At 40.3% G+C, this 26,705-nt stretch overlaps 1 protein-coding gene across 1 annotated transcript in view; it reads right to left on the reverse strand.

Moving 5' to 3' along the window:
- Window positions 1-26,705, reverse strand: part of SORCS3 (sortilin related VPS10 domain containing receptor 3) — a 414,417-nt gene that overhangs the window by 77,302 nt on the left and 310,410 nt on the right. Inside the window, exons 10-13 of the mRNA XM_032595155.1 lie at window positions 19,209-19,355; window positions 17,574-17,676; window positions 11,996-12,072; window positions 8,795-8,886 (exon numbers count right to left, since the gene is read on the reverse strand). Of these exons, the coding sequence (XP_032451046.1) occupies window positions 8,795-8,886; window positions 11,996-12,072; window positions 17,574-17,676; window positions 19,209-19,355 (419 nt within the window). The remainder of the gene's footprint in view (window positions 1-8,794; window positions 8,887-11,995; window positions 12,073-17,573; window positions 17,677-19,208; window positions 19,356-26,705) is intronic.

Below are 26,705 nucleotides of genomic sequence, written 5' to 3' on the forward strand. Positions count from 1 at the left end.
CTAGTTGGCACTATAAAAATGTTAAATGAATAAATTAATGAAAGAAATAAAGAATGATTAATGGCACTCTTCCAATCCATCCACTTTTTTCAAGCATGATTTATCTTGGCATTCATGTACTGGCTGCAGGAATCTCTCCATTACTGGTCAACCTACTCAGCCTGTTCTCTACATATCTACTTCTTTGTCTGTCTCAGACTCTCTGTCTCTGTCTCTTTCTCTTTGTCTTGTCCTTTCTTAACCAATTTCTGAATTTATGATACACCTAAGTCTATATTCACACAAAAAACGAAAAGCAGACAGTCCAAACTTAAGTTTTTATGAGTTCACAAATTGTGTCTGTCTTGACTTTTCTAAAATATTGAGTTATTTTTGACATGTAAAAATTATATACATTTAAAGTGTGCCATGTGATATTTTGATATATGTATATATTATGAAAAGATTACCACAATCAGGCTGGTTTCCAGGGGTAGTGGTGAGGAGGCAGGAGGGAGAAATGAGATGTTGCTCAATGGGTTCAAAGTCTCAGTTATGCAAGATAAATGAGTTCTGGCGATCTAACATGTAACATGATGATGATAGTTAACAATACTGCCTTGGGGCGCCTGGGTGGCTCAGTCATTTAAGCGTCTGACTTCTGCTCAGGTCATGATCTCATGGTTATGATTCGTGAGTTTGAGCCCCATGTCAGGCTCTGTGCTGATGGCTCAGAGCCTGGAGCCTGCTTCAGATTCTGTCTCCCTCTCTCTCTGCCCCTCCCCCACTCACACTCCGTCTCCCAAAAATAAATAAACGTTAAAAAAAAATCCCAAAAAACAAAAAAAAAAAATACCTCCTTAACTTTTAAGAATTTGGCCATTTCAGACTTTTTTTTTTTTTTTAAATAGGCTGAAAGCTACATAATCATCCAAGCTGACCTAGAGAAAGTTGGGTAGATATGAACTGCTTTTCTTAAAAATGAGTTTCTTATTTCGAAGGTGAAGATGAAAGCACAATTGGCAATGAACTTCATACCTTTCTTGCCATTGACCTGCTCAGTTCCTCAAATAATCATAGTTGTTTTCGAGTATGTCCTGGCCACTAACTAGTTAACTAGGCAATAGCTCTAGGAGATAAGTAAGCATTTCTTTAGTTATTTGTTTGGGTGACTTTGGATAAACTGGGTTTTATACTGCTAGGAAGAAGCCAAAGTGAGATGAAGGCCTCTGTCCTATCTCGTTCCCTGAATTTCCTTACCAGTGAAGATCACTTATTAACACTAGCAGAGAAAATAATGGTGGGCGCTACCAATGTCCCAGGGAAGGAGGAGCCTTCCTACCACTGCCATTGAGAACAAGGCAGAAGATAGTCATTATTACTTTGTACAGTGGATGAGATACCACAGAGTAGACACGGAGGGACCATCATAGCCTTCTAGCTCTGAGATGGAAGTTCCAAGGAAAAGCCAAGCCCAAGATGAAAAGAAAAACTGGAAAATAAAAGGCCTGTTGTATGAACTGAGTTCATGTGGAAGGAGTAGAAGCATGGGTTAGATGGAAGAATGAGATCAGAAGAAAGACTAAGAAATGCCAAAATCCACGTGGGAAAGCTAGCATATATAATAACCAAGATCCAAAGAATCCATTACAAACCATGTTTATAAACATAAGCAAGGAGACATCCCTATAGAATCAGGGTGAGGAATGGATCCCGTGATTCTCATTTATGGTCAGCCTACCACTTGGAAGGTCACGACTGTGCCATACTGGTGACTTTATGAGATCAGGAACCTCTAACACTTGAATATTGTGAACTGAGGTAATTATTAAAAACAAAACAAAACAAAACAAAACAAAACAAAACAAAACAAAACTCCTGAACAAACTCCGAAAAATAGGACATTAGAAAATTTAATCTCTTGGGTATCAGAAATTTGGGTCTGGATGGCCTGCCATTTATGTGAGCTATTTTTTTTTTTTTGATTACAGGGAGGTTTTTTAATGTTTTGAAGTAACTATAGTGAATGGTATCCCCAAGGGATGCACCTTCTTTTCCCTACTCAGTTCAATAACTCATTAATGGCCCAGACAAAGGAATTGGGAATTCTTTATTAGATCCACAGGTGAAACTGAAAATTGTTAGGGTCTCCAATACTTAGACAGGTGTAAACTTCCAACTGACCTCTAAATAATGGCAAGACAAGAATACAAAATCAAAATCAAATACACTTCCTTTATAAATATATATGATGCTTAACTGTACCTGGTCTGGCAGTGGCCTCTGTTTAAAGGATCTAGTGGTGAACAAGAAAGGGAAGGCCCTAGGGTAAGTGGAACTTACGTTCTAATTTGAGGACACAAACAATATTCAGACAAATGGATTAAAAATATGAGTTATAAAAAATATGAGTTACAAATAGGTGTCATGAAGACAAATAAAACAAAGTGATGTGGTAGAGAGTGACCACAATAACTACTTTGTATTGAAAGTTTAAGAAAGTCCTCTTTGAAGAGGTTATATTTCAACTGAGGTCTGAATGATAATAAGGAACAAGTTGATTAGACCCTGGTAAGAGCCATTCCAGAGGTAAGACCTAGTGTGAAAGGAAGTTGCTTTCACAAGGGAGAACAGAAAGATTGCCAATGGCTGTAGATCAGTGGGAAAGTAGATTATAGAAGGAAAACGGAGTCAGAAAACAAGACCAGACAGACCATGAAGGACCTTGTTTCCATCTGCAAGGAGAGAGATATAATTTGCTTTAAATTTAAAACATAATTTTCATTTCTTTATAGTGAATGGATTGTCAGGACTCAAAGTGGATGCAAGGAGATGAGCTGAGGGAAAGTGTAACAATTGTAAGATACCAAGCAAGAACAGGGGCCAGGACAAAGGTTATAGTAGTGGAGAAAGAGATGGAAAAGATACTTTTAGAGGTGGAGGCAATATAATGTATACAGGTTGCTTCAGCAAAGGAAATAAATCATGGACAACAGATTTTTAGGGTTAAGCTGTTGAGATGGGGAAAAGGGACGAAAAGGAGACGCAAAGCTTTTTTTGTTTGTTTTTATTTGGTCCACATCAAGGTTTAGGTGCTTTTTGAACTTCCAGGTTCAGACATTGTCAAGGAGACTTTTGGATGGATGGATCTAAACTTCTGGGGAGTAATCAATGTTGGGAATGTAGATTTAGAAGTCACTTATAAGGTAGGACCAACTTAAAACAGAATGCTTAATTAGAAAAAAAAAAAAAAAAAAAAAAAAGCTCCACAGTCAGAGAAAGAAAAAGAAGAACTAATGGTAAGCTCAAGCTGAAAACAACTGGGGTCATTGTCAATCATACTTTCTAGAAATGATGCTATTATAAGAGGTAATCAAGCCACGGTGAGTCTATGTGAGTCTACTATGTGTTCACAGATAGCTAACATGCATAATAGAAAAAACTATCCTTCTATTAAATCCTAAATACTGTGTTTAGTTACAATCATTGTAGAGAAACTGACATTCAATGTGATTAAAGGTAAAAAAAAAACAGGTTGTTCTGAAAACAGTTTATATGAATTGAAGATAGCTTAGGGTAAAGAAGAATAGAGCTGAATTAATTACCATGTCTTTTACTTTTTTTTTTTAGTAAGAAAGCTTTAGTTAAACAAAACACTATTTGTTGACTACTGAAAAGGGGCAATGTCTGTGAAAGAAATAAGTAGTTGGATGCATAAAAATATCAATTAAAAATACAGATAAAAAAGAAAATATTTCCATTCTCATAATGGTTTTAAAGAGAATAGTCAAATATTTTTGCACAATAATTTAAGCTCCCAAGTATTTGTCTTGTTCATTTTTATAGCGCAGCCCTTAAACTAAAGCTGGATAGATAGTATATGCTCAATGAATGCATGAGGAGTAAGTGCATAAATGCATAAAATCAGTCTTGAGCTGCATATCTGATCATTTTCTAGAGCCGAGGAAGGTTAGACAAAGAGACCTCTTGAGGTCCTTTCCAGCTATATAATTCTTTAATTATGTGCAATGCTGGATCCCACTTATTCAGTATAGTTCTGGGCAGCAGAACAGGTAATGATGGACATTAATTATAGTAGGTTCACTACTGCTCAACCGAAAAACATTGTTTTAACAGCTAAAGACATTATACAAGATGGGGAAATCTCTGTCTTGGGTATATGTGAGTTGCTTAGTACTGCGGTATTGTGGTTAAGTAGGGTGATCCTCTGGGGTGTCCAAGAGGTGTCTGCTACACTAGGTGTGAAACCAGACTACACATTCTCTAAGACCCTTCCTTATTCCAGCATCTATGACTTTATAATACTGAGATGAGACCCACTAAAAGGAAGATATCTTCCAAGGACAACGAAGTCCTCCCCAGAGAATCAGTGTCCTCCCTTTGGTGAGGTACATTGTTCCATCTTATTTCGTCACAAACACATGAGGTGGTAACATTTTAGCCACCTGGAAGTTCTTCACAATAGCACACGTACTTTCCCTTTTCAGAGGCATGTATGGTTGGAACTGTTGTTTTCATGTGAATGTTTTTCTGAACAAAATACTAACACTCACAGCCATTTATAGAAAAACAAAGGAACAAAAAAGGCCAGGTGATGTTTCATTTCCTGTTTCCAAGAACATCCTATTGAAAGGAGACACTGACAGCTTGTCAGGGCAAGCAAACAGTAGGACCCCAATCTACCTGTAGATTAGTAGCTCTGACTATTTTGAGTTTTCATTAGAGCACTGCATTCCATAGGGCTCCATTATTCACTTTACCCTAATGCATCTATGGTATAAAGATAATGCTGGATGCAGGGCTTACCTGAAATAGCACTTAGGTTCTAATCTCTATGCATCCAAGAGTACACGGTCACAAATAGATGGGTTCATTTGTATGCTGTTTTGTCTTCATGCATATCTAGCTACCTATCATTTCAATTTATGGGAAACAGCATGCCTTATTAGCCTAGCTAAAGTTTCCTCAGCTTTTCAATTATGACTCCTATTTTCTCTGAAAGGCAATGTAGCTATTATTTAAATTTGAGAACCACTATACCCTTGTGTGAGAGTGTGTAGGCTGGTGTTGTTTTTTTCTATGTGAATATATATACATCTATGTACAAAATAATGTCAGTTTGAGGCCTACACAGAAAATAACAATGAACTGATTAACTTTTCTTCCACTTAAAATGAGCTACTTGTTTACCTTGAAAGCTGTGACTTAATTAGAAGCTACTGGTGATGAAGAAACTCCTTGTGTTTCACAAGCTTGCAGTTCATAAGCAGGAGACAAATATCAGTCAAGAATTTCATAAGGGAACATTGATGATAATGACATGGTCAAGTCCTTACAAAATACTCACTTAGCCTTTGAAAGAGAAGTGCAAAGGAGAATTCTTGAATAAGGTATTTCTTATTGTGTTCTAACACATGACCCCAATAGCTGGTATTTAACCATTGCAGAGATGATTTCAGAGACTGGCATTCATAGGTAGGCAAGCAAGTAGGAATCATGGGTGGCGTCCAAGTTCAGGGAAATATTTGTAGTATTTACGACAAACAGCAGTGTCAACATCCTTTAAATGGAGAAAATGCTACCTCAAAAGTTTCATTTGAAAAACACTTTGTAACTTGGAGTAGGCAAGCAAATGGAAGGTAGTATTACCACTGTTACTGTAAGAGGAAGTTCAACGCGAATGCAGCTATTTTCTCCTGAGCTTTGAAAACATTTTCTAACAAAAAAACAGATATTTCATGGAACAAGGGAAAACTCAAACTTTGTATTGAGGATTTTGAGAGACATGATTTTGTCCTACTTACGTATCCCTGAAAGAATATTAAGCAGTTTTCCCAGCATGCATGGTTTCCCTCCAAAAATTCCCAGATAAATGCTCCTTTGGGAAGTGATCAGGTCTTGGGTGGGAAAGAACTGCAGAACAGACTCAACAGTCAGACGTAAGGATGGTAAGATGAACCAAAACCAAAACTCTCTAGTTCATGCCAAATATCCTCTCCTTTTCTGTACCCCAAAGGAAACAACACCACCAAATTCCTCTTTTCCTTAGAATAAGGAAACTGTTGTGCAAAAGGGTCTAGAAATCAACCACTAAGTAAGTACTAGGTTCCTATTATAATGGAGAAAGAGCAGGAGGGTGATGGTCAAGTGTGAGATGGGGCTATCAGACCCCTTCTCTCAAGACTTAAGTGGAGAAAATCTGCTCAGCTATATCTGTCTGCAGGGCATTTATCAATTCTCTTATTGAGACATAAATGCAATTTTTTGATAGGGGCTAAAGATGTTGCCTTTCTTGGTGAAAAAAACAAATAAACAAATGAATGCGTTTTAAGAGTCAAGTAATCCTTTCTGAGAGTGCAAGTCCTACTCTATCCTCAGTGGAGAAACTCTTCCCTCCACAAAGAGGCAGGTCTTTGCAATAAAAGAGATTACTTAAAGGTTCAACTTGGGATTTAAGCTCCAATGAGTCCTACCCACCCTAACTTACTCACATTCTTGATTCCAATCAGATATATTTTCTTAACACTCCCCAATTTTCCTGAATCCCAGGTTTTGGTAGGGGTTTCCCTTCCTTTGACTGGTTTCATCAGTCCTCTGACTCCTGGTATCTTTTTCTCAAAAATCAACTCTCCTGTCACCATCTGCACGAAGATCCCTTACACACTGGGCAGGACTCCATCCTGCACTAAGATCCCAACAATGCACCGGGCCAGCATGCTTTAGCAGGCATTGCTTGGATTTCTGGTGACATATAGACTGTCTAAGCTCCTTATCTTGTCTATGATCTCCTAGAGGGCTAGGACCATGTGATAAGCCTCTGTACACTCAGTAAAGATCTGGAAAATCCAGTTAAAACAGAAGAGCATCCATAGCAGAGACCCAACCTAGTGCTGCCAGGTACTAGCTGTGTAGCCTTGAGCAAAGTATTTATTATGTCTGCATTTCAATGCTATTATAATTATGTGATAAAAAGAGTACCCACATACCTAGCGTTGTGTCAAGAACTAACTTAGTTAACTTACTAAAGGGTTTAGAATGCTATCGGGAATGTAAGAATTCCTCAAAAAATTCTGTCATTAGTATCAGTAATTTTGGTCTTCTGATTGTACCCAAAAAGTATATAATCAGTAGTAACAGGGTGATAAACAATTACAATGGGAACCTTTACACGTTCATTCATTCATCAGTTAGTACTTTTCCTTACAAATGGCTCCATGTATCATTTCAAAATTCAATCTCATAATCTCATAGGAAAATATAGCAGTTGGTAAAACCATTGGACTTCATGCTAACTTCAGCTCTAAGAAACTGACCGTATTTGACTATTTTCACCCCCCAAAAATGGCAAGTTCATATGGTTTAACCCAATAAAAGGACAAACTGAGAGAAAAGTTTTTAAGTCCTTCCAAGGTGGCTGAAGCCTAAATTTGGCACCTGGGAATCCTATGCCTCTTCCTGATTACAGTCTGATACTTCCCAGTAAAACTCTTACTTTAAAAGGGATAGTCTCCCAAAATCAAGGGTCTGGGAGTTAAGCCAGAGTCCATCCTCCAACTTGTGGTTCACCCCAACAACTGTACTCTGGATAGTACCCTCTACTCCCAAATATTCAGTCTCAAATATTCACTTTGCTGCATGTGAAGTCTGAAATCCTTTCCCTTCAGCATATAAATGCACATGATACTTAATTATCTCCTGCCAAAAGCAAGAAAAAACAACAGCATCAGTTGTCGTCGTCCAGTTGTCGTCGTCGTCATCATCATCATCATCATCATCATCATCGTATATTCTCACAGATCTTTGTCCTCACTGGAGGGTCTTGCATATATACACACAACCTCATTCCATAATCTACTTTACTGAGAAGAGTTATCTCCACTGTCTCCATTTTACTCCATTGCTTATCATTCATTCATTCATCACTCATTTCATTCATAAATCTATTGCAATCTATCTTTCAACCCCACTTGTCTTTTGAATCTACTCTGACAAAGTAGAGTTTGAACTCCTCTACTACTCTACATTGATTAATCCTACATTTTTTTTCATTCCATAACTAATTTGGTCCAATTATAGAATTTGGTGCTATTGATCACCCCTTTCTTCAGCATCCATGAAAACATTTCTCCTGTTTTTTTTTTTTTTGCTTTTTTTTTTCTTTTTGGCTACTTCTTCTTTGTTCCATAATTTATTTCCCATTCTGTATGTTGATATTCAACCATGTCCATATAAATCCCTGATTTCTCCTTGTTGTACCTATCCTCCTGAGCCATTGAGCCCACCTCCATGGCTTTACCTATCATCTAATGGCTAATGACTCCAAGTCTAGAGTGTCAGCCCAGACCTCTGTCCTGACCTTCAGATGAATATATCTGACAAATAATCATCATCTCTGCTTGAATATTCACAGACATCTCAAACCCAACTTATCTAGAACTGAAATTAGTATCTGCTACATGAACCTAAGTTTCTTGTAGCAATTTCTATATCCTGTATTTTGGATTCTTAATCTTGGCTGCTTGAACCTACAGGTCCTTCCAGCTCTTTTCTGCCTTATCTGAGCACCATTTCTACCACCCTACTCTATTTATCATACCTCCCCATCTAAATTATCTGGTCTACTACTGCTACCTAAGAGTTAGATGATGGAATGTATATTAAATGGATGGATGGGTGAATAAATGGATGAGGAAATGGGTAGATGGGTACAAAGTCATGCAGAAAAACTTGTCCCAACACTTTCCACTAAAAGGAAAAAAAAAAGCTTATTAATAGGGTAGGGAGCTGTCCTTACCACAAATGCCTGACTGGCAGAGGTGTGTGTTTCATGGCCACGAGGGCGCCACCCCAGTCTAGGAACCAGACATTGTACTCTTCATCAAAGATCTGGAACAACAACAACAACAACAACAATCATAGCAATGCCTCACATTTGCACAGGGCTTGTTACAAAGTCTTTCACATACATTGTTTCCTCTAGGTTCTGAGTCTTCCAACAACCCTACCAGGGAGTTTGGCAAGTACTATCATCCTCACTCAACAGAAAAGGAAATGGACTTGCAGAGAACAAATAACTCTCCCTAGTTCACTGAAACGGAATTTCCAGGGATATTTTCCACTAGTACTGTGTCCAGTGTGTAATACAGTGTGCTACAAGAAGACGAGACAACAAGATGCATGCTCAGCTAGGTAACCCAAAGGAAAATATGACTTAAAAATGTTTACCCATCTTTGCATTTTGAGTAACTTACTACTCAGTTCTCTCCTTTCTCAACTATTCAGGTTTTTGCTAATTTATAAATGGTCTGTCCCTTACAGTGTTGTTCATAAATTATCTAGGAATGTAAAGACAATTTCTCTAGACATGATGACTGAGTTATTAGACTGAGACACTGCCTCCTAGGTTTCCGTGCAAGCTGGATGAAGGCCTAAGTTTGGCCCTTGCAGATTCTGAAGGTGTATTGGAATACAGTGCTTCCAGGGATGTAGAGTTATCCATTCTTTGATTCATCCTTTTGTCCATTACTCATTTCATGCAACCATTAATTCATTCAAGCATTCAGTGATCCATTCATCCATAGGCATTTCCTAAGCATCTACTATGATGCCAGGCTCTGAGCTATGAGAACTTCAGATGTAATCCCACACAACTCAATGCTTCTATTATATACAACTATCATATCTCCAACCTGAAACAGGAAAAAAAAAAAACAAAAACATTTCTCTAGCAGAGAACCAACCTCCTACCATAGATCTTCTAGAGGAAACTAGAATTGGATAATCCCTCTAGCTCTTAACCACTGGTGGTGGCTCTTACAGCCTAGAAGGAGAGGTTGGGATGCTGGGTTAAGTGAGACATAGTAGAAAAAGTGAGGAGTCTAAACATATTTAAAAGGGATAGAATAGGAGGGATGGGGTCTGCCTTAGGGAACACCATGGAGGAAAACCTAACCTCTCAACTGGTTTCCTTTCTCACATTTGTCTTTTAAGAAAATAAGAATGTCCATACTAATGGTAATATTAATGCAAAAAGGACCTCAGGGTGATTCATTTATATATCATATATAAACATGAACTTTGGGCTTACAATGACAGCATTTTCTTTGCCGAGCTCAAAGGTAGGCTCTGTGATAATCCACATAATGGAGATGCTGGATTTAAGTGTGAGGCTGAGGAGTACGAGAAGATTCTTGCCGTGGGGAAAAGAGAAAAGTCATTATCTACACTTTCCTCTCTATCATTTTGGCCAATGCTAACAAGTGTCCTGTAAAGTAATGGAGTGGAAACTGAAGTCCTTAGCTATTTACAAAAAGAGAAAAGAAAACCAAAGTAGTGACAACACAAGGAAGGGATGTTGCAGTGGTCACCTGGCCAGGTGAGCTATTTCTTGAGTTGGAGGGACAATGGTTTGTTGTTGGGAGTTTATATACCAGAAGAGTTGATGTTCCAGTTTCCATCCAAATTTGACACTTAAAAGAGTTTATCTTGGGGCTCCTGGGTGGCTCCATCAGTTAAGTGTCCAACTCTTGATTTTGATTCAGGTCATGATCTCATGGTTCATGGGATCAAGCCCCGTGTCAGGTCCACACTTACAGCATGGAGCCTGGGTGGGATTCTCTCTCTCTCCTTCTCTCTCTCTCTGCCCCTCACCTGCTCACACTTTCTCTAAAAATAAATTCAAAAAATTATAAAAAGTGATTATCTTATGTTCTGAAGGTATGTTCTTAATTATGTGTCGTCTCCTCATCTGCCTGATTCTGGCCTTGTGGGTAGGAACCTTAACTTATTCTTTGTCGTATGCCTTATAATACTTAAAATAGCTGGTTGTAAGTATTAGTCCTAGGTAAATTTTTCTCTTGATAGTGATAGTGGTGACAGCGGTGGCAATGGGGGTGGTGATGATGATGCTGGTGATGGTGATGACATTTCACTAAGGGATCCAAACAGGAACTTGTCCAACTAGACTGCAGATGATGGCTTCCCCTTCTCCAAGACCTTCAGTGCTCTTCCTTTGTCTTCCTCAGGTAAAAACCTTCTCATCTTTAAGACTTACTAAAATGTCAACTCTTCTTGTTAAGTCTTTCCCAGTTTCCTCAAGTAGAATCAATTCTTCCCTTTACTCTGCAGGCTAAAAATGCCACGAAAATAATTCAATCACTCTGAACTACAGTTAGTTATTTATGAAGCTGTTTTACCTACTTAATTTTGAACTCTTTGAGGAAAGAGACCCCAAAATATTCAACTGCCTCCTCAGGTTTGTACTTGACACCTAGCTGACATTGTATAAGTCTGTGTTGTTCAATACAGTAGCCACATGAGATGATTTAAATTTAAATTGATTAAAATAAATAAAATAAAAAAATTCAGTTCTTCTGTCACACTAGCCACATCTCAAGTGTTCAGTAGCCACTTGGGATGGCACAGACACAGAACATTTACATCACTGCTGAAACTTCTATTGGACAGTGTGCTACAAATGTGTATACAATTGAGTTAATTTTTCATGTAGTCATGTATCTATCAAGCTGCTTCATACTTACTTAAGGCTGGGCCTACATATTATTTAAATCACAAGAGATTTCAACAGCCTTGGGTTTTTATTATCCTAACCTATTCATCTTGTAGATAAAGAAACAGACCCAGAAAGGTAAAGGGACCTATCTGGGCAGATAGGTCCCATGGCACATTAATGATAGAAATGATTTCACCAGTTGTATCCCCAGAAACTAGCACAGTACTTAGCATCTGGTGGCTGTTCCATACTTATCACTGAATGAAAGAATGGAAAAAAATGGGAAAATTCCAGTTCTTCATATTGCTTACCCAATACTTCCATTTTACCCCCCTGTCCATTTGTCAGGAAAATGGACCAAACTGAACAGGTGCTTCAACATTTTTTGCAACCACAAAGTCATAATGAGCCCGAGAATCTATAGGAAAAAGAGATGTTGACAGAACTTGCCCTAAATTGCCTGTTCCCAATTCTCCCAGTTACCTGTCGCCATGTGTTGCCCCCATCAGAAGAGATGAACACACCAATATCAGTATATGAGAGCTCCGGGCCAATGTTGCCTGAAACATAAGCACATCATTTGTAATTACTTGCAGATTTGGGACTGAGGGTAAGGGTCGCAGAGGGTAACAATTTTCTAAGTATGTTTAGAGTTGATTTGTGCAGTGTCTTTATTGGTGTCATATCAAAAACACAGCAAGAAGAAAAAAATGTAATATGGGAACACAAGTAAATAATATTACAGGAATTCATCTTTAAATGGTAAGACTCAAAGACCCAGTATTAATGAGCTTGGATCTCTTGAACTATTCATGCTTTTACCAATAGTCTCTTAAAATTTATTTTTATAGGCATTTTCTGAAGGTGGCAAAGAGTGGAACAATAGATATGCATGGAGAAGTTGGGCCTAAGGATACCTTCCTCCTCATGGATAATTTTAGCCTAAGGAAAACTGGTGTGTTTGTGTGTGTGTGTGTGTGTGTGTGTGTGTGTGTGTGTTTACATGTGAGTGTATATCCAACTCAAACATGTCCACCTGTCTCTTGGGTGCCACACAGATGAATGACCCCATATTATCGACCATGTAACGAAATTTATAGGGTGGCCAGAATAAAATGACTATCCTCAGCAGATCATGGCTATTGAGCACTGCAGGAGAAATCATCTGGTTTGTGCCACACTTACTGCCTCCTCCATCACTTCACAACTTCATGCTGTCTCCCCTTCTTTTCCTTCCCTTGAGCATCATCACCCAGTGGTTATACTTATTAGAAGAGGAAATGATCAAGATTTTCTGGTCTACCTATGTTGTCCAAGGTTCCCCAATGGGCATCCCCCACCTCAGAGCCCAGAATAGTGCCCCAAATGCAGTAGTTAACCGCTCAATAAATAATTGTGGAATGGATGAATGAGTCAACAAATGATTAAATCACGTTCTGATATTGATGTGTATTTGGGGACATATCAAGCACCAGGAGAGTACCCTAAAGATGTAAGAATTTATCATTTTGGCTGATATTTTTTTCTTTAAAAATAGCAGGAAAGGAATGTTAGCTCCCACACATCTGTAGCCTAAATAAGAGCACAATAAAAATGCAATAATGAAAATGTTAATTGAGCTCCTGACATTTAATGCTTCAAAATGAGAAATTAAAGCCAGGCTACAGCTTGTCAAGCTCCCATCAGCACCAGGGAGCACACAGCTAGCCAACTTGTTTTGACACTCTGGCTTCCAAAAATAACCCCAGGGCTCAGGGCTCAGGCAGTAGGTGTGAGTGGAGCGAAGAGAGGCACCATGAGCAGCTCTGTGGAGATCTGTCTGGAATCTGGAATTCAACTCTCTAGATACAGGTTTTGGAAGAAATAAAGGAGGGATGGGGCAGACAATATCAACTCGTGTCGTTTGGGGATGGCTGCCTGGAGCATTGTGACAAGAAGGATTCTGAAGTCATATTTAGTCTCAAGAGAACAGAGTATAGGGATCAATCAGGAATGTCTACCAAGGTGGCAAAGAGCTAGAGACAGGCACAGGAGCACAGTCACCCTTCAGCTGGAATCTGCTATTCCTGTCATGGCTTCTTAGGGTCTGTCTCATCACCTCGTACTCTCTGTAGGAGCTGGTTCTGTCATCTTCCTAAGCCCCTCTCTTTCAAAGCTCCACCAGACTGACTTTGGAGGTTCTGTGATGATGAGAATCCAAGGCTCACAGCAATGTCTTTTTCTGGAAACATCTTCCACCAACTGAAAGGAGCCCTTAAAAAATTGCTACTGAGCACAAGAACCAAAAAAGTTGGTTCCCAGATGAAGGGGCAGAACAGATGTCTCCAAGACAACTGGATCTCAGAACACAGGCAGTCCCTAAGTGGCCCTATGGGGAATCCCTGACAGGAAGAATCTGGGTTATGGCGTCAGATAAAGAAGATTTGAATAAGGCGCCTTACTGGCTGACGTGGGACTGAGAAGCTCACCAAAGTGACCTCTGATCTGATTAGAAGAGGATGTAGCTGTTCCTCACTTAAGAGATGTGATGGGAAAGGGGAAGGGGAGAGACACAGAGAAGAACACGAAGCTTCTCTCACCAATGGCTTAGCTGGTCAGTCCTGGAGGCTCTACTGCCCTTTTGGCAGCTTTAAACAACTTGTAAAAATTCCCATTTCCTCTCAAAGCTACCTTTCTCTGCTCCTTAAACACTTGTGCTAAGAAACAAAAAAGGAAGAAAGAAAGAAAGAAAGAAAGAAAGAAAGAAAGAAAGAAAGAAAGAAAGAAAGAAAGAAAGAAGGAAGGAAGGAAGGAAGGAAGGAAGGAAGGAAGGAAGGAAGGAAGAAAGAGAGATAATTTTGGAGTCCTGCTAGCACAGATACCCATTCAGGGGACTAAGGGCTTGGTGAAAAGATGGAAAAGGAAGCAGACGGGGCACAACCCACTGCAGGGAGGAGAGCGCCCCCATGGGCTTCAGTTCACAGGAAGCTTGGTAGGGAGCCCGGGGTATCTTGCAACTGGCAGGTGAAGGGGCTCAGGACTAGACTTGGAACCAGACAGAGTGTTGGTGTGGGCACAATACCTCTTCCTCTTCCTCCTCCATCTCCTCATCTGTAAATGGAGGAGAGTCATCACCTCTTTCACATCCTAGCACTGTTGTGCAATGGAGGCACGGAGAGCGCTTTGCACACTGCAAGGCACTGTGAAGATATAGGGTCTTGACACCTTGCTTGAAAACACAGTGGTAAGAATATTTAGAGCCCTAGTGTCCCCGCTCTGCTAAAAGCAACTGTCAAACTCTCCAGACTGGCATTCTATCTGCCCTCTGAGATGGACTCAACAGGAGTTGGAGACAAATCCTTTCCTCCATGCAGCTCCCCCAAGAATACACCTCAGGGCAAAGAGGAAGAGGCAGTGAGCACCAGGGGTGGAGGGAAGGGGGCCCAGGGTCACAGGCACCTGGAGGCAGGTGAAATGCCTGGACATGGGAAAGGGCCCTAGAGACAGGCTCCATGCAGGCCACTGAGGGCACCCGTGGCTGACTTCATAATTGTTTTCCTGATAACAAACAACCTCCCAGGGAGAGCTGGCAAGCAGGCTAAGCAGAAGCTGGGAACATGAAGGCATGTGCTAGACATCTAGCTCTGGCTTTTCGTCAGACTCTCCTCGGCTGTGTTATAGCCTTCCCAAAGTCCCAGGGACATTTGTATGGCAAAGAGCTATACAAAGTTATGAGAGTTACAAAGGGGAGAAAAAAAGGCATTAGTAAATTCTGGTACACAGTTGACCCTTGAATAACATGAATTTGAACTGCGCAGGTCCACTTATGTGTGATTTTTTTTTCCAGTAATACAGTACAGTGCTATAAATGCATTTTCTCTTTCTCATGATTTTATTTTTTTTAATATGAAATTTATTGTCAAATTGGTTTCCATACAACACCCAGTGCTCATTCCAACAGGTGACCTCCTCAATACCCATCACCCACCCTCCCATCCCTCCCACCCCCAATCAACCCTCAGTTTATTCTTTTCTTAATAACATTTTCTTTTCTCTAGCCTACTTTATTATAAGAATACAGTATGTAATACGTATGACATGCAAAATACATGCTAATCAACTGTTTGTTATTGGTAAGGCTTCTGGTCAACACTAGGTTATTAGTAGTTAAGTTTCAGGGACTCAAATGTTATATGTAGATTTTTGATGATGCAGGGATTGGCGCCCCCAACTCCCCTTGTTGTTCAAGGGTCAAGTGTCTACAAATAAAAACTTTCCAAAACAAATCTATAATGTCTCCATGTGTGTCAATTTATAAAGACTTAACATTTGACTAATTTAGAAACACATAATGGTCACAGGTAATAACTAAACTAATCCTACCTCACTGTATTCTGAGTACTCTGCTGGGGGTCTTGTGGACACTCTCTTCTAATTCTTACGAACCCCCCACAAGGTAGGGGGAAAAAGTCTGTTTTATAAATAGGAAAACGAAGCCCAGTAGTTGAAGAACTAAGCCAAATTCATAAGGCTAGTGAGTGTCAGAGCTCATCTCGGAAAGCAGGACAACAAGGAGTGTATTCATTCATTCAGTGCATGCATAGTGTATGCATATGATTTATGGGTTCTGTTGAAGGAGATGCCCAAATCATACATAGTCTTCTGATTCAAGATGAACAGGGCTAAACTGTAATATTACTGATGATAACAGGTAACGTGTATTGAGTACTCGCTATGTCCTAGGCACTGTTCGAGTGCCTTAAATCCAGTTCTTCATTGAATCCTTCAATTCTGTTATGTCAATACTGTTAATCCCACTTCACCAAGGAAAACACTGAAGTTCAGAGTGGTTAAGCCACATAGGACAATGCCTGGCTACATAGTTGACATGCTAAATAATATTACTTTGATTATTGATTACTGTTTTCCATGTTCCTCCTACTCCACCCCAGGATGTCCTGTAGGCCTTGAGGAAAAGTAGAGAGTATTGCAGTCCCTGAGTTGAGAGGTTCAGCCCCCAAGGATTGGGGGTTTGGGGGTCACTCCCCAAGCCAGAACGGTAACAGAGCCTGCCGTCATCACTCATTATCTTGGGCGGAAGCCAGTCTTGAAGCCAATGGTGTTAAATATGGGGATCCAATCCCTACGGGGTTGAGAGAAATGGACTGGAATGCTAGAGGGCTACACTTGCTGCAAATCTGATCAGTGTGGTCAGTCATGGATGGTATTTAGAAGTTCATGCAGCTGGAGCCAAGGAGAAGGAAGTCCTGTCTAGGAGGGCAGTAACTCCAGGAGCCAGAGCTTTGAGTTGATAAGACAGGACAGAATATACCATCTCAGGAAGTCACTGTGAATTTATCTTCTCTCATTAGAAAAGAGCCTAACACCAGAGCTCTAACTTCTGAGATTAGAAGCCTGCCTTGCTTTATGCCATCAATGTATTCCTAAAAAGGTACATGTAAATCAAATGCATGCTAATCAGAACACATTCCCCAGAGACTTTCATTTTTCATTTCAGAGTTGCTTTATCTTCATTTCTGATTGATGTTCAGTGGACAGTGGTTCCAACAATGCAACCTTAGGTTTTTCTGCCCTTTTCCCCAGGCTCTTAGCCAAGTGGTTAATCATGTGTAAACAAACCTTTACATGCACCAGAGACCTCCTGATTAAAAACAGCTCTGGGGTGAAACCCTTTGCAAAGAATCCTCTGTGTAAAGAGAAAATGACCTCAACTTATATTTGGTGAGCTGGAAAGTTCATATATCACGATGTCTTAAAGTGAGAATTCCCTATTACAAACAAGCCTTCTGATCAGTCAGTTTACTTTGAGAGGAACTCTGGTCTCTTGCTAAGCACAGGGGACTGCTCTGTGACTGTGTGGGATGCTCATTAACCTAGAAGTGTCAAGTTTCTGGAGTTCTTTTCCTGGGTCATTAGACTGGCCCTGGGGTTCCGTAACCCTGCCTATTTTCTGAGGAGAGCACCCATTGCTTTCCCCCAACACTCAAATGATTCCAAAGAGGTGATAAACATATTCCAGAAGCCCTCAGAGAGGAAGAAGCCCCAGGAGCGTCTTCCTTACCTGTAGCCACCACAAGCCCCGGGGCTGTCTCCTTACTGGAGATTCTTCCTGAGGAATACGGATTTTCAGAGATCTCCAAGTGCAGGTGTAAGGAGCAGAAGGGCTACAACGGAGAAGAAGAAAACAGCTTCATTCCAGCAAACTTCTGACACACACCCTGCCCCACCAGAGACGAGCCTTCCAGATGCTCAGCTTCCAGAAACAGCCACATATTCAGATTTGGGCAAGGAGACATTTCCCCCTGAGACAGCAGGTATGCTCACATCTGCAGCTGCCCCCCCGCCATCACAACTGTAGCCCCCGCCCCCTCTTCCTCATCACCCCTGCCCCATCCATCAAGGTCCAGTTCACAGTCAGCATTAGGAAGCCTCCCTGACCATTACTTCCCACAGGATGATCCCGACCTTCCTCTGTATCTGATCTTGACATTCACATCCTGCTTTTTACAGGTGTAGGTGGCCACTGGGAGGGAGGGAGAGAAGCTATGTGAAGCAGTCTCCACGCCCTCTACCCTCTTGTTCAACCAGATTGCTTCAGTTCCTCTTTTATTATGCAATTCCTGTATATGATGTTACTTGAATTTTACCTGAAATGTTTGAAGCCATTGTCGAAAACTCATATGAATGTATTTACTAATTTATTCATATTTCGGTGTTTTTAAAAAGGATTAGGCGTTTATAGAGATATATCTTGTATAATAAGTAAAAACAAGAAAATGATGAAAATTGGGAAAGGAGAAAATGAGGTTAAGAGAGTAAGAGAAAGCCTTGGGTAAGGCCTAGGGAAAAATAAAATTCATTCTGTGACCAGCTCCTAGAGGTGGGTGCACATTGGTCTCTGATCTTCCTGAGACCTCAAGCAGAAAACATGGGATTAGACTGTAATCCACGAAAGAGGAAAGGCCCTGTATGTCCCCACAGCCCCAGTCTTTGATATAATGTCTAGAATACAGTAAATGCCTAATAAACCTTTTTAATAAGTGGCAGAAGGCAACTTTTGGCTAAGGGGACACATAACCATTTCTGGGACCTTAGAAGAGAGCATCCTCTCTAGGAGAGCATGAAGGTTGTGAATTTCACTGTTAATGATGGGTCTTCCCTCCCCATCAAGAGTTGTCACACCTGAGGGCAGAAAAAACTTCTTATACAGCATGTTGTCCTTAATGACAACCTCAATATTCCATACACTTGTCACCCTGGGAATGTTACTAGATTAGCTCCTATCCCATGTGGACACACCTGACCTTTTCTGGGCTTCCAAGGCAACTTTTGCTTCCCTTGACATCTATCAAACATTTCTCAAACTGTATCACAGCAGTATCAGTTAACAAATGTGTTTCTATCCATGAGCTCTGTCTGGGACCCTGGTACACAGGCACTTTCTCTTAAACATTTCTTTATCTTAGGAGTTGGAGCACATAGTACATTTTCAGTAAAAGCCTGTGGGTTTCAACTGAACTTTCCATCCAGGTGGTATGGCAATCTGAGTCCATAGATCATCTCCCTGGGAGTTGTGGGAAATCCCTGCTCGGCACCACCCAAGTTCCTACGAACCCCGTGCTGGAAGAAAGCCCCTGATGCAACATCCCAGGTGACCAGCTTGCCCATGGACCTCATGTGAGACTGAATGACTAACCAGCAGGCAGTGTACCGGACTTCCTCTCAGGTCCACATCTGGAGCTTGAAGTAGGCGCCAATCTCTGCCCTTGTTGTAAGTGATGTATGTCTTCACTTGCTCATCCACCTTCTTGTTTGCCAAGAATATCCCTTTGATACCTGCTACCTAGGAAAAAGGGCAAGAGATGGAGAACCATGTTGGGCCAAATGCTGACACTCTTGGAGAAGACTAGCACTTTCCATGGGGTTTTGGGAGTACAAAAGAATAGAAGAGGAAGAACATGGTGAGAAATGCCATATGCCATGTGGTCTTTGGGAGAAGTATAAGTTAATCTCTGTACTCTCCTCACCTGACACCAACCCAGATGTCCCATTGCCCTTTTACTGATATTATTTTTCCCACTTCACATGTTTCTACACTTTGTTTATAGGATTTTATCCTTCCTTAACTATTAACATTCCCTCTGAGGTGGCAGTGGTTGATAATACCCGAAGGAGTTAATTCTTCTACGGAACATGCACTTTTGCTCAGGAGGAGCTTATAGGCAGATTTTGAAAGCATAAAGGTATAATCCCTAATGCTAGAAGTTTAGGCATCCTAATTAGTAGTGAGACATCTATTTGTAGGCAGATGACCCAGCTTGGTGACCTGGCATCCATCTTTGGCTGTGCCACCAGCTTTCTGTGTGACTTTGCGTAACTTCCATATCATCTTTGGGTCTCAGCCAATGGCCACTTTGAAACAGACAGAATCAGACCTGCCCTTCCTATTTTCCTCAGTTGGCTAACAATGGATACATGAGATAATGCACAGCACTCTTGCCAAAGCTCCTGATGTATTGGAATTTGCATACCCTTGATATTTAGAAGACAGAAGAGCATCACCACAAAATTAAAAAAAAAAAAAATTATGATCCAGAAAGGTTCTGGAGTAAGGACAGATTCAACTCAAACTTCTATTCCTTCTATGTCTACATTTTGGGCAATGAACTGATACTCAGAATAACAACACTCTATGTCAAAGAAAGATTCCTTAACTTCCTGTATAATCCCAGCATGTTCCAAAGCCAAAAGGGAAGTCAAATCATTTAAATACATATAAACATGAGGTTGAATGGTAGATTTTCTGGAAATAGATACCTCAGAATTTTAAGTGTATTTATTCCCCCATTCTTTTAGGATCCTGGTTAACTTGCAGAGTAACAGTGGGAAAGAATTTCACAGAAGTCAGCTCTTTTATTTGTTTAATTACATAATTCAGTTGATGAAATAAGAAGTTTTGGTTTTTTTTTTTTTTGTTTTTTCTTTTAAAGTAACCTGACTGCCCTTGAAAAAGAATGCCAACCCAAATAAAAACAAAAACAAAACAAACAAAAAACAAAACAAAATAATGGACAAAGAATGTCAAGCAGAGAATAGAATTTATCTGGGAAGGACACCACCAGGAGAATTTGACAAATGGCCAACAGTGGAATTGATTAGATTCCTAACTTGAACAGAGGGTGGGTACAGACAGAAGCTGAAGTAGGGGGAGGGGCACTGGTGTCAGAATTCTGTCCTTCCCAAGACAAACCCTCTCTGCCCTCACTGCTTAAACTCAGTGCCATTGCAGGAAGACTGGTGTCTTACATGCTCATCCAGGGGCTCTGAGTCTCTCAGACCACCTCGGTCTTTAAAATCAACTTCAAAAGTGTTTCTCTTAAACCTGACTATCAATCATTCTTCACAGAGAGTAGACTCTGTGTTTCTTTCTTTTTCTCTTTTTTTTTTTTTAATTTTTAAACATTTATCCATTTTTGAGAGGCAGAGAGAGCACAAGTGAGGGAGGGGCAGACAGAGAGGGAGACACAGAATCTGAAACAAAATCTAGGCTCTGAGCTGTCAGCACAGAGCCTGACACGGGGCTCGAACCTACGAACCGTGAGATCATGACCTGAGCCGAAGTCAGATGCTCAACCGACTTAGCCACCTAGGCGCCCCGGACCCTGTGTTTCTTTAGAACCATCTGTCTGATGGAGGACTTTTGGTATTATCTTCAGCCACAGAGCTGGTACCTTTTCTGTTGGACCAGCAGATAATGATCTAGAGAACTGTCTCACCTAAGCCAGCTGGCCCCTTCCAACATAACACGTACCTAGGGCCTTGCTGTCTACTTCCTGGGAGAAAATATACAGGTCTGATTTAGACATCTCATGTGGGGCTCCTGTCACCCCCATCTGCTGCCTCCTAGCTGGATGCCTTACAGCATGAATTACTAGCCATTCAGCTATGCCCAGTTCTTCTGGATGAGTGTCTTTGGCAAATGGAATGGTCACTACCATAGTTTCCCAATAAGCGCTCCACCATTCAGATGAGCAATTTTTGCAATCCTGACATATTAGGAGAGAAAAATCAGGAGAATGGGGTCTGAAAAGATATAAAAGATATAGGAAGGAACCCATCTGCAGCTCTGAAGGTGTTTCTCCTGCAGTTACAAAGGAGCCACAAGCAATCTCCCTCCAGTCTGAAAGAACCAGAACACTTCCCACTTGCATTTGGATTGTTTAAAACCCTTACATTATTACTGAGTTGCTTCTTGGCTCTGTATCGTGTATAAATGGACTATAAGTTTGGAGGGCCCTTTGCTTTTGCATGCCCTAGACCAACAGCTTTCAACCTTTCTGACTGCGGCCCAAGAATGAAATGTGTTTATGCTCAGTCTAGTCCTCACACCCACATATACATGCGTGAGTATACATGTAGACCCATATATGTCTCTGACGCAAAAGTATCATGAAACACTACTTACCCTCACTACCTACAACATAAAGGGATTAGGGAAGGAAACACACATTTTAACTCTTCCATCCAAAGAGGTACTTGGCATCTGATAAATTCTAACCATGTGACCTCCCACTGTTATTTGAAATCAGAAGCATGGCCGCAGCTGCTGGCCCCAGAGTTCAAAGAGAAGGGCAACAGCTTGTGATGGTGCCCACAGAAGAGGGTGGGACAAGTGCGGGCCTGCCTGGCCCACTTTCCTTCTGGGAATCAATTTGAGGTATGAAGGGAAACTGACAGCGGCCTCTTGGCAGAGTACTAAGTCCAGGTGGCATGATCATCTGTTGCTCACCTCCCTGGGCCCTTAGGACAAGGAAACCAGGGCTCTGCTGAGAAAAACAATTATCATGGTCTGCTGTGGGCTGTCCCTACAGTGGGACCTATGGTGAGGGGCGGGTCAAGGTGAGTTTGGGAAAGATGGCCCTGTGGAATCTAACAGCAGTTGATCATTTAGCCCAAGATGGGTCACTTAAAGTCATGATAAAGCAAAGGCGGGGCACAGGCACAAGGGACAGGGAAAGCAAGGAAACATCAATAAGATGGGCAAAGAAAGCAAAATACTATGGATGACTCACAGGGTCTCATTTTATCCATCCTAGGGAGGTCAACATAGTCATTAAGAAATTCAAATTAAACACACAATAAGGTGCCATTAGGCCCCTTTACAGTAGCTACACACACACACATACACACACACACTCACTCAACTGATAATGCCAAGTGTTGGTGAAGATGTGAAGCAACCAGAACTCTCATACATCTCTGGTGGGGATGCCACTTTAGAAACACATTCAATCCCACAATCCTACTCCTAGGTGTATAACCATGAGAAATAAAAAAAAAAAACTTATGTTCTGGTGAATGTTTATAGAAGTTTTATTCATTAGCTCACAGAACTGGAAACAACTTAAATGTCCTTCAACTGCTGAATGAAGGGATAAACGAGGGCATATCCACAAATGGAATACTACTCAGCAATAAAAAAGGAATATCTACTGATATTCAACAACATGAATGGATCTCAAATGCATTATTATTTTTTTTAATTTTTTAAAAATGTTCTTTTTTACATTTTATTTATTTTTGATAGAGAGAGACAGAGCACAAGTGGGGGAGGGGCAGAGAGAGACGGAGACACAGAATCTGAAGCAGGCTCCAGGCTCCGAGCTGTCAGCACAGAGCCTGACGTGGGGCTCAAACTCAGGAAGGGTGAGATCATGACCTGGGCCGAAGTCGGACGCTTAACCAACTGAGCCACCCAGGCGCCCCTTAATTTTTTGAAGTTTATTTATTTATTTGAGAGACAGAGAAAGAGAGAGAGAGAGCGTGCGCACAAGTTGGAGAGGCACAGAAAGAGAAGGAGAGACAGAATCCCAAGCAGGCTCCACAGCATCAGCACAAGGCCCAATGTGGGGCTTGAACTCACAAACCGTGTTATAATGAACTGAGCTGAGATCAAGAGCTGGATGCTTAACCAATTGAGTCACCCAGGAGCCCCTCAAATGCATTATTCTAAGTAAAAGAAGCCAAATTCAAAAGGCTATCTACTGTATAATTCCAGTGACATGAAAATCTAGAAAAGGTGAATCAGGAGAGAGAAATAAATCAGTGATTTAGGGTAGGAGGATGGTTGACTACAAAAAGGAAATATTTTGGTGTGACAGAACTATTCTCTATCTTGATAATGATGATAGTTACACAACTGTGTATCCCTGTCAAAACACATAGAACTGTATACCAAACAGGGTAAATTTTACTATACATAAATTATACTTCAATTAAAAAAAAACATAAATGTGAAAAACTGCATAGTGGAAAGAGCCTGGGCTTTTTAATCAAATAGACATGGAATGGTTTAAACACAGCTCCACCATTTTACTATCTGTATGATCTCAGCCAAGTTACTGAATTCTCTGCATCTCTGTACTCTCATAGGCACAAGGGAGAATGATACCTGCCACAAAGAGATAGGGCAATTGATAAATAAGAAAAAGTATATACATTATTTAGGGTTATGCAATTCAGTACCATGGCCACTAACTACATATGATTACTGAGCACTTGAAATGTGGCTGGTGGGACTAAGGAAATGATTTTTAACTGTATTTGATTTTAAGCAATTTAAACTTCAATTTAAAAACTGACACCCAATTCTGTTATTGGCAAACTTTAAGTATGTTTGGAATAACTTGGGTATGTGAATCTTCTTTTTCTACTGTAAATTTTATGAAATGTAAATACTGATCAAGTATTTCTGATGAAAATTTAGCATAGGAATTGAGATGTGTGGGAAGTGTAAAATACACCCTGAATTTTGTAGACTCAGTATGGAAAAATATAAAATATCTCATTAGTATTTTTCAAATGGAACACATACTAAAATGATAATATTTTAGATAATTTTGTTACATAAAACATATTATTACAATTAATTTCACCTGTTTATTTTTACTTTTTAAAATGTGAGTAGTAGAAAATTTAGAACTGCATCTGTAGCCTGTATTATATATTTATTCAACAATGCCGGTCTAAGGCATTGTCTCATATGCTGTTGTTATTATTATGATGAGGTACAAGTTGGATGCTTAATATCCAGGAAAATATTGAAAAAAAAATGCATCCGACTAGCAGCTCAGAGCATGTTTCTGTAATATAATTGAGGGCGTTGGAAAGGATATTTGTTTCTTGATTTATCTGTGGAAAGCAACTAAGAAGAAATGAAGTTTAGAGTTAGTAATGTGTGATGTAAAGAAACCACAACAAAGCTCTATGTGAAACGAGTATCATAGAAGAATGGTGAACACACATAATAGATTACATTCATTGTCAACACCAGACTTGTTTTGATGGAACAGGCTCTGACACCTTAAAAAACATTATTGTTTGTCCTTCAAGAATTATTTTCTCACCTGATTATGTAATTATAGCCATGACAATTTTGTACTTTGAAGCAGGGATTAAAGAACGAGATGGGACTCTCTATAGTAGGAGACTGCTCCAACAGACCAGGAAACACACAATGTCTCTGCTCTACTTGGTTTTAGGACATTCAGTGGGGTGGATTCCCATTGGTTTCCAAGGTCTTTTAGAGACAAGACCTGTAAGGTGAATTCTCAAGTAAGTTCTCATTTTCTTTGTCTCCTTTCCGCGGTCAAGAAGAAGCTTGAGAGGGCCACATGCAAAATAGAGTGATACACTAGTAAGTAGATTTAAGTGGCTGTGCTCATTCTGAGCCACCTCACATCCATGTTACCTAAAGGCATCCCTGACATTTCAGACAAGGTTAAACAGGTATAATATCCTATCACATTATAATATAAAGTTAGACATTAATGTGTCATAGGGGACTATGTCATATATCTAAATATCATTTTTTAGGTATGTAGATGTAGGGGAAAAACACAGAGAAATGTTAGCCCATCAAATAAATGCGCAACTCTTCAATCCAGCTCTTTACTAGTATAGTCACAATATTTACCCCCAGTGTTTCCAAAAATCTCTCCACATTCCATGAAAATGGGCATCTACTCATCAGACTCTAGTTCTCATCTCATGCTGGGATTCCACCAGACCTGTCTTTCTCTCAAGCTCCAGTAATTCATCCTTTAAGCCAACTCATTTAAAGGACTCCCCAAATTCCTCAAGTTAGAAGTAACCTTCCTCCTTATTGATCCTACAACATGGAAAATCATGGCCTTAATACAAGTTAGTCTATGATCACTACCCTAATAGAATCACGTATCTTTCCAGTAGATTGTGAGTCTCATGCACTAGCCACATCTCATCAAACAAAATACACTCTATGAAAGTGTATTCAATTTAGTTGAATTGAATGTGAAAGCTTACTAGTTTTCCCAGCTGCATTACTCAAGGGCATTCAGAGTCCAGAAAAATTATAGTCTCTCTGCTAACTGGCCATATGGTACACTATCTCAGTTTCTGTGAGAATCTCCAGTGAAGAAGGTTAAAAACTAATGACCCCTAGAGACCAATTAAATTTAGCTTTATCTCCAAATCACAGAATGCATCTCCAGGTGCAAAACAGCATCACCCTCTAAAAACCTTAATATGGTCATAGTCTAGGTAGCGTGAGGATACAATTTATTCCCTTGGTATTAAATGCCTTATAGAATCTGAAATCCAACCATTTATCTGGCACTCATCCTCATACCTGACAATAATCTATTCTATGCAATTAGATTGGCTAGTTCATGGTCTTGCAAATCTACACTATCCATCTAGTTCTTGGCTCCTGCCACTCTCAAAATATGGAATGCCTTCTACTTCTTCCTCCCCAGGGCAAAAAGACTTATAAGATTGGTAACATTGCAAAAGAATAACTGGGCATGTATGGCTCATCCCCATGTTCACTATTTTAGGGCTCTGCCTGCAAAGATCACATTCTCTATATCTCACTGCAATGATGTTACAGGAAGAGGCTTCCACAGACGAGCATTTACTAATTGTGCATGTGACTGGATGGGTGTATCCAGTTCTGGGGTGCAGTATTAGCAAGCCCACTCCCTCCTACATAACTTTTAAAAAGAAATAACACTGACATCTGATCTCCAATTCTCTCACCCTTTGTCTCTGTCTCAACTGATTCCAATCTGGGCAGGTAAAAAAGGAACTTCGTTCACTGACTTCCTCAAAGTCCAACAAGCTAGATGGCCAGCTTCCTGAGGGTACGAACTAG

Source organism: Lynx canadensis, chromosome D2, assembly GCF_007474595.2.
Source record: "Lynx canadensis isolate LIC74 chromosome D2, mLynCan4.pri.v2, whole genome shotgun sequence".
NCBI lineage: Eukaryota > Metazoa > Chordata > Mammalia > Carnivora > Felidae > Lynx > Lynx canadensis.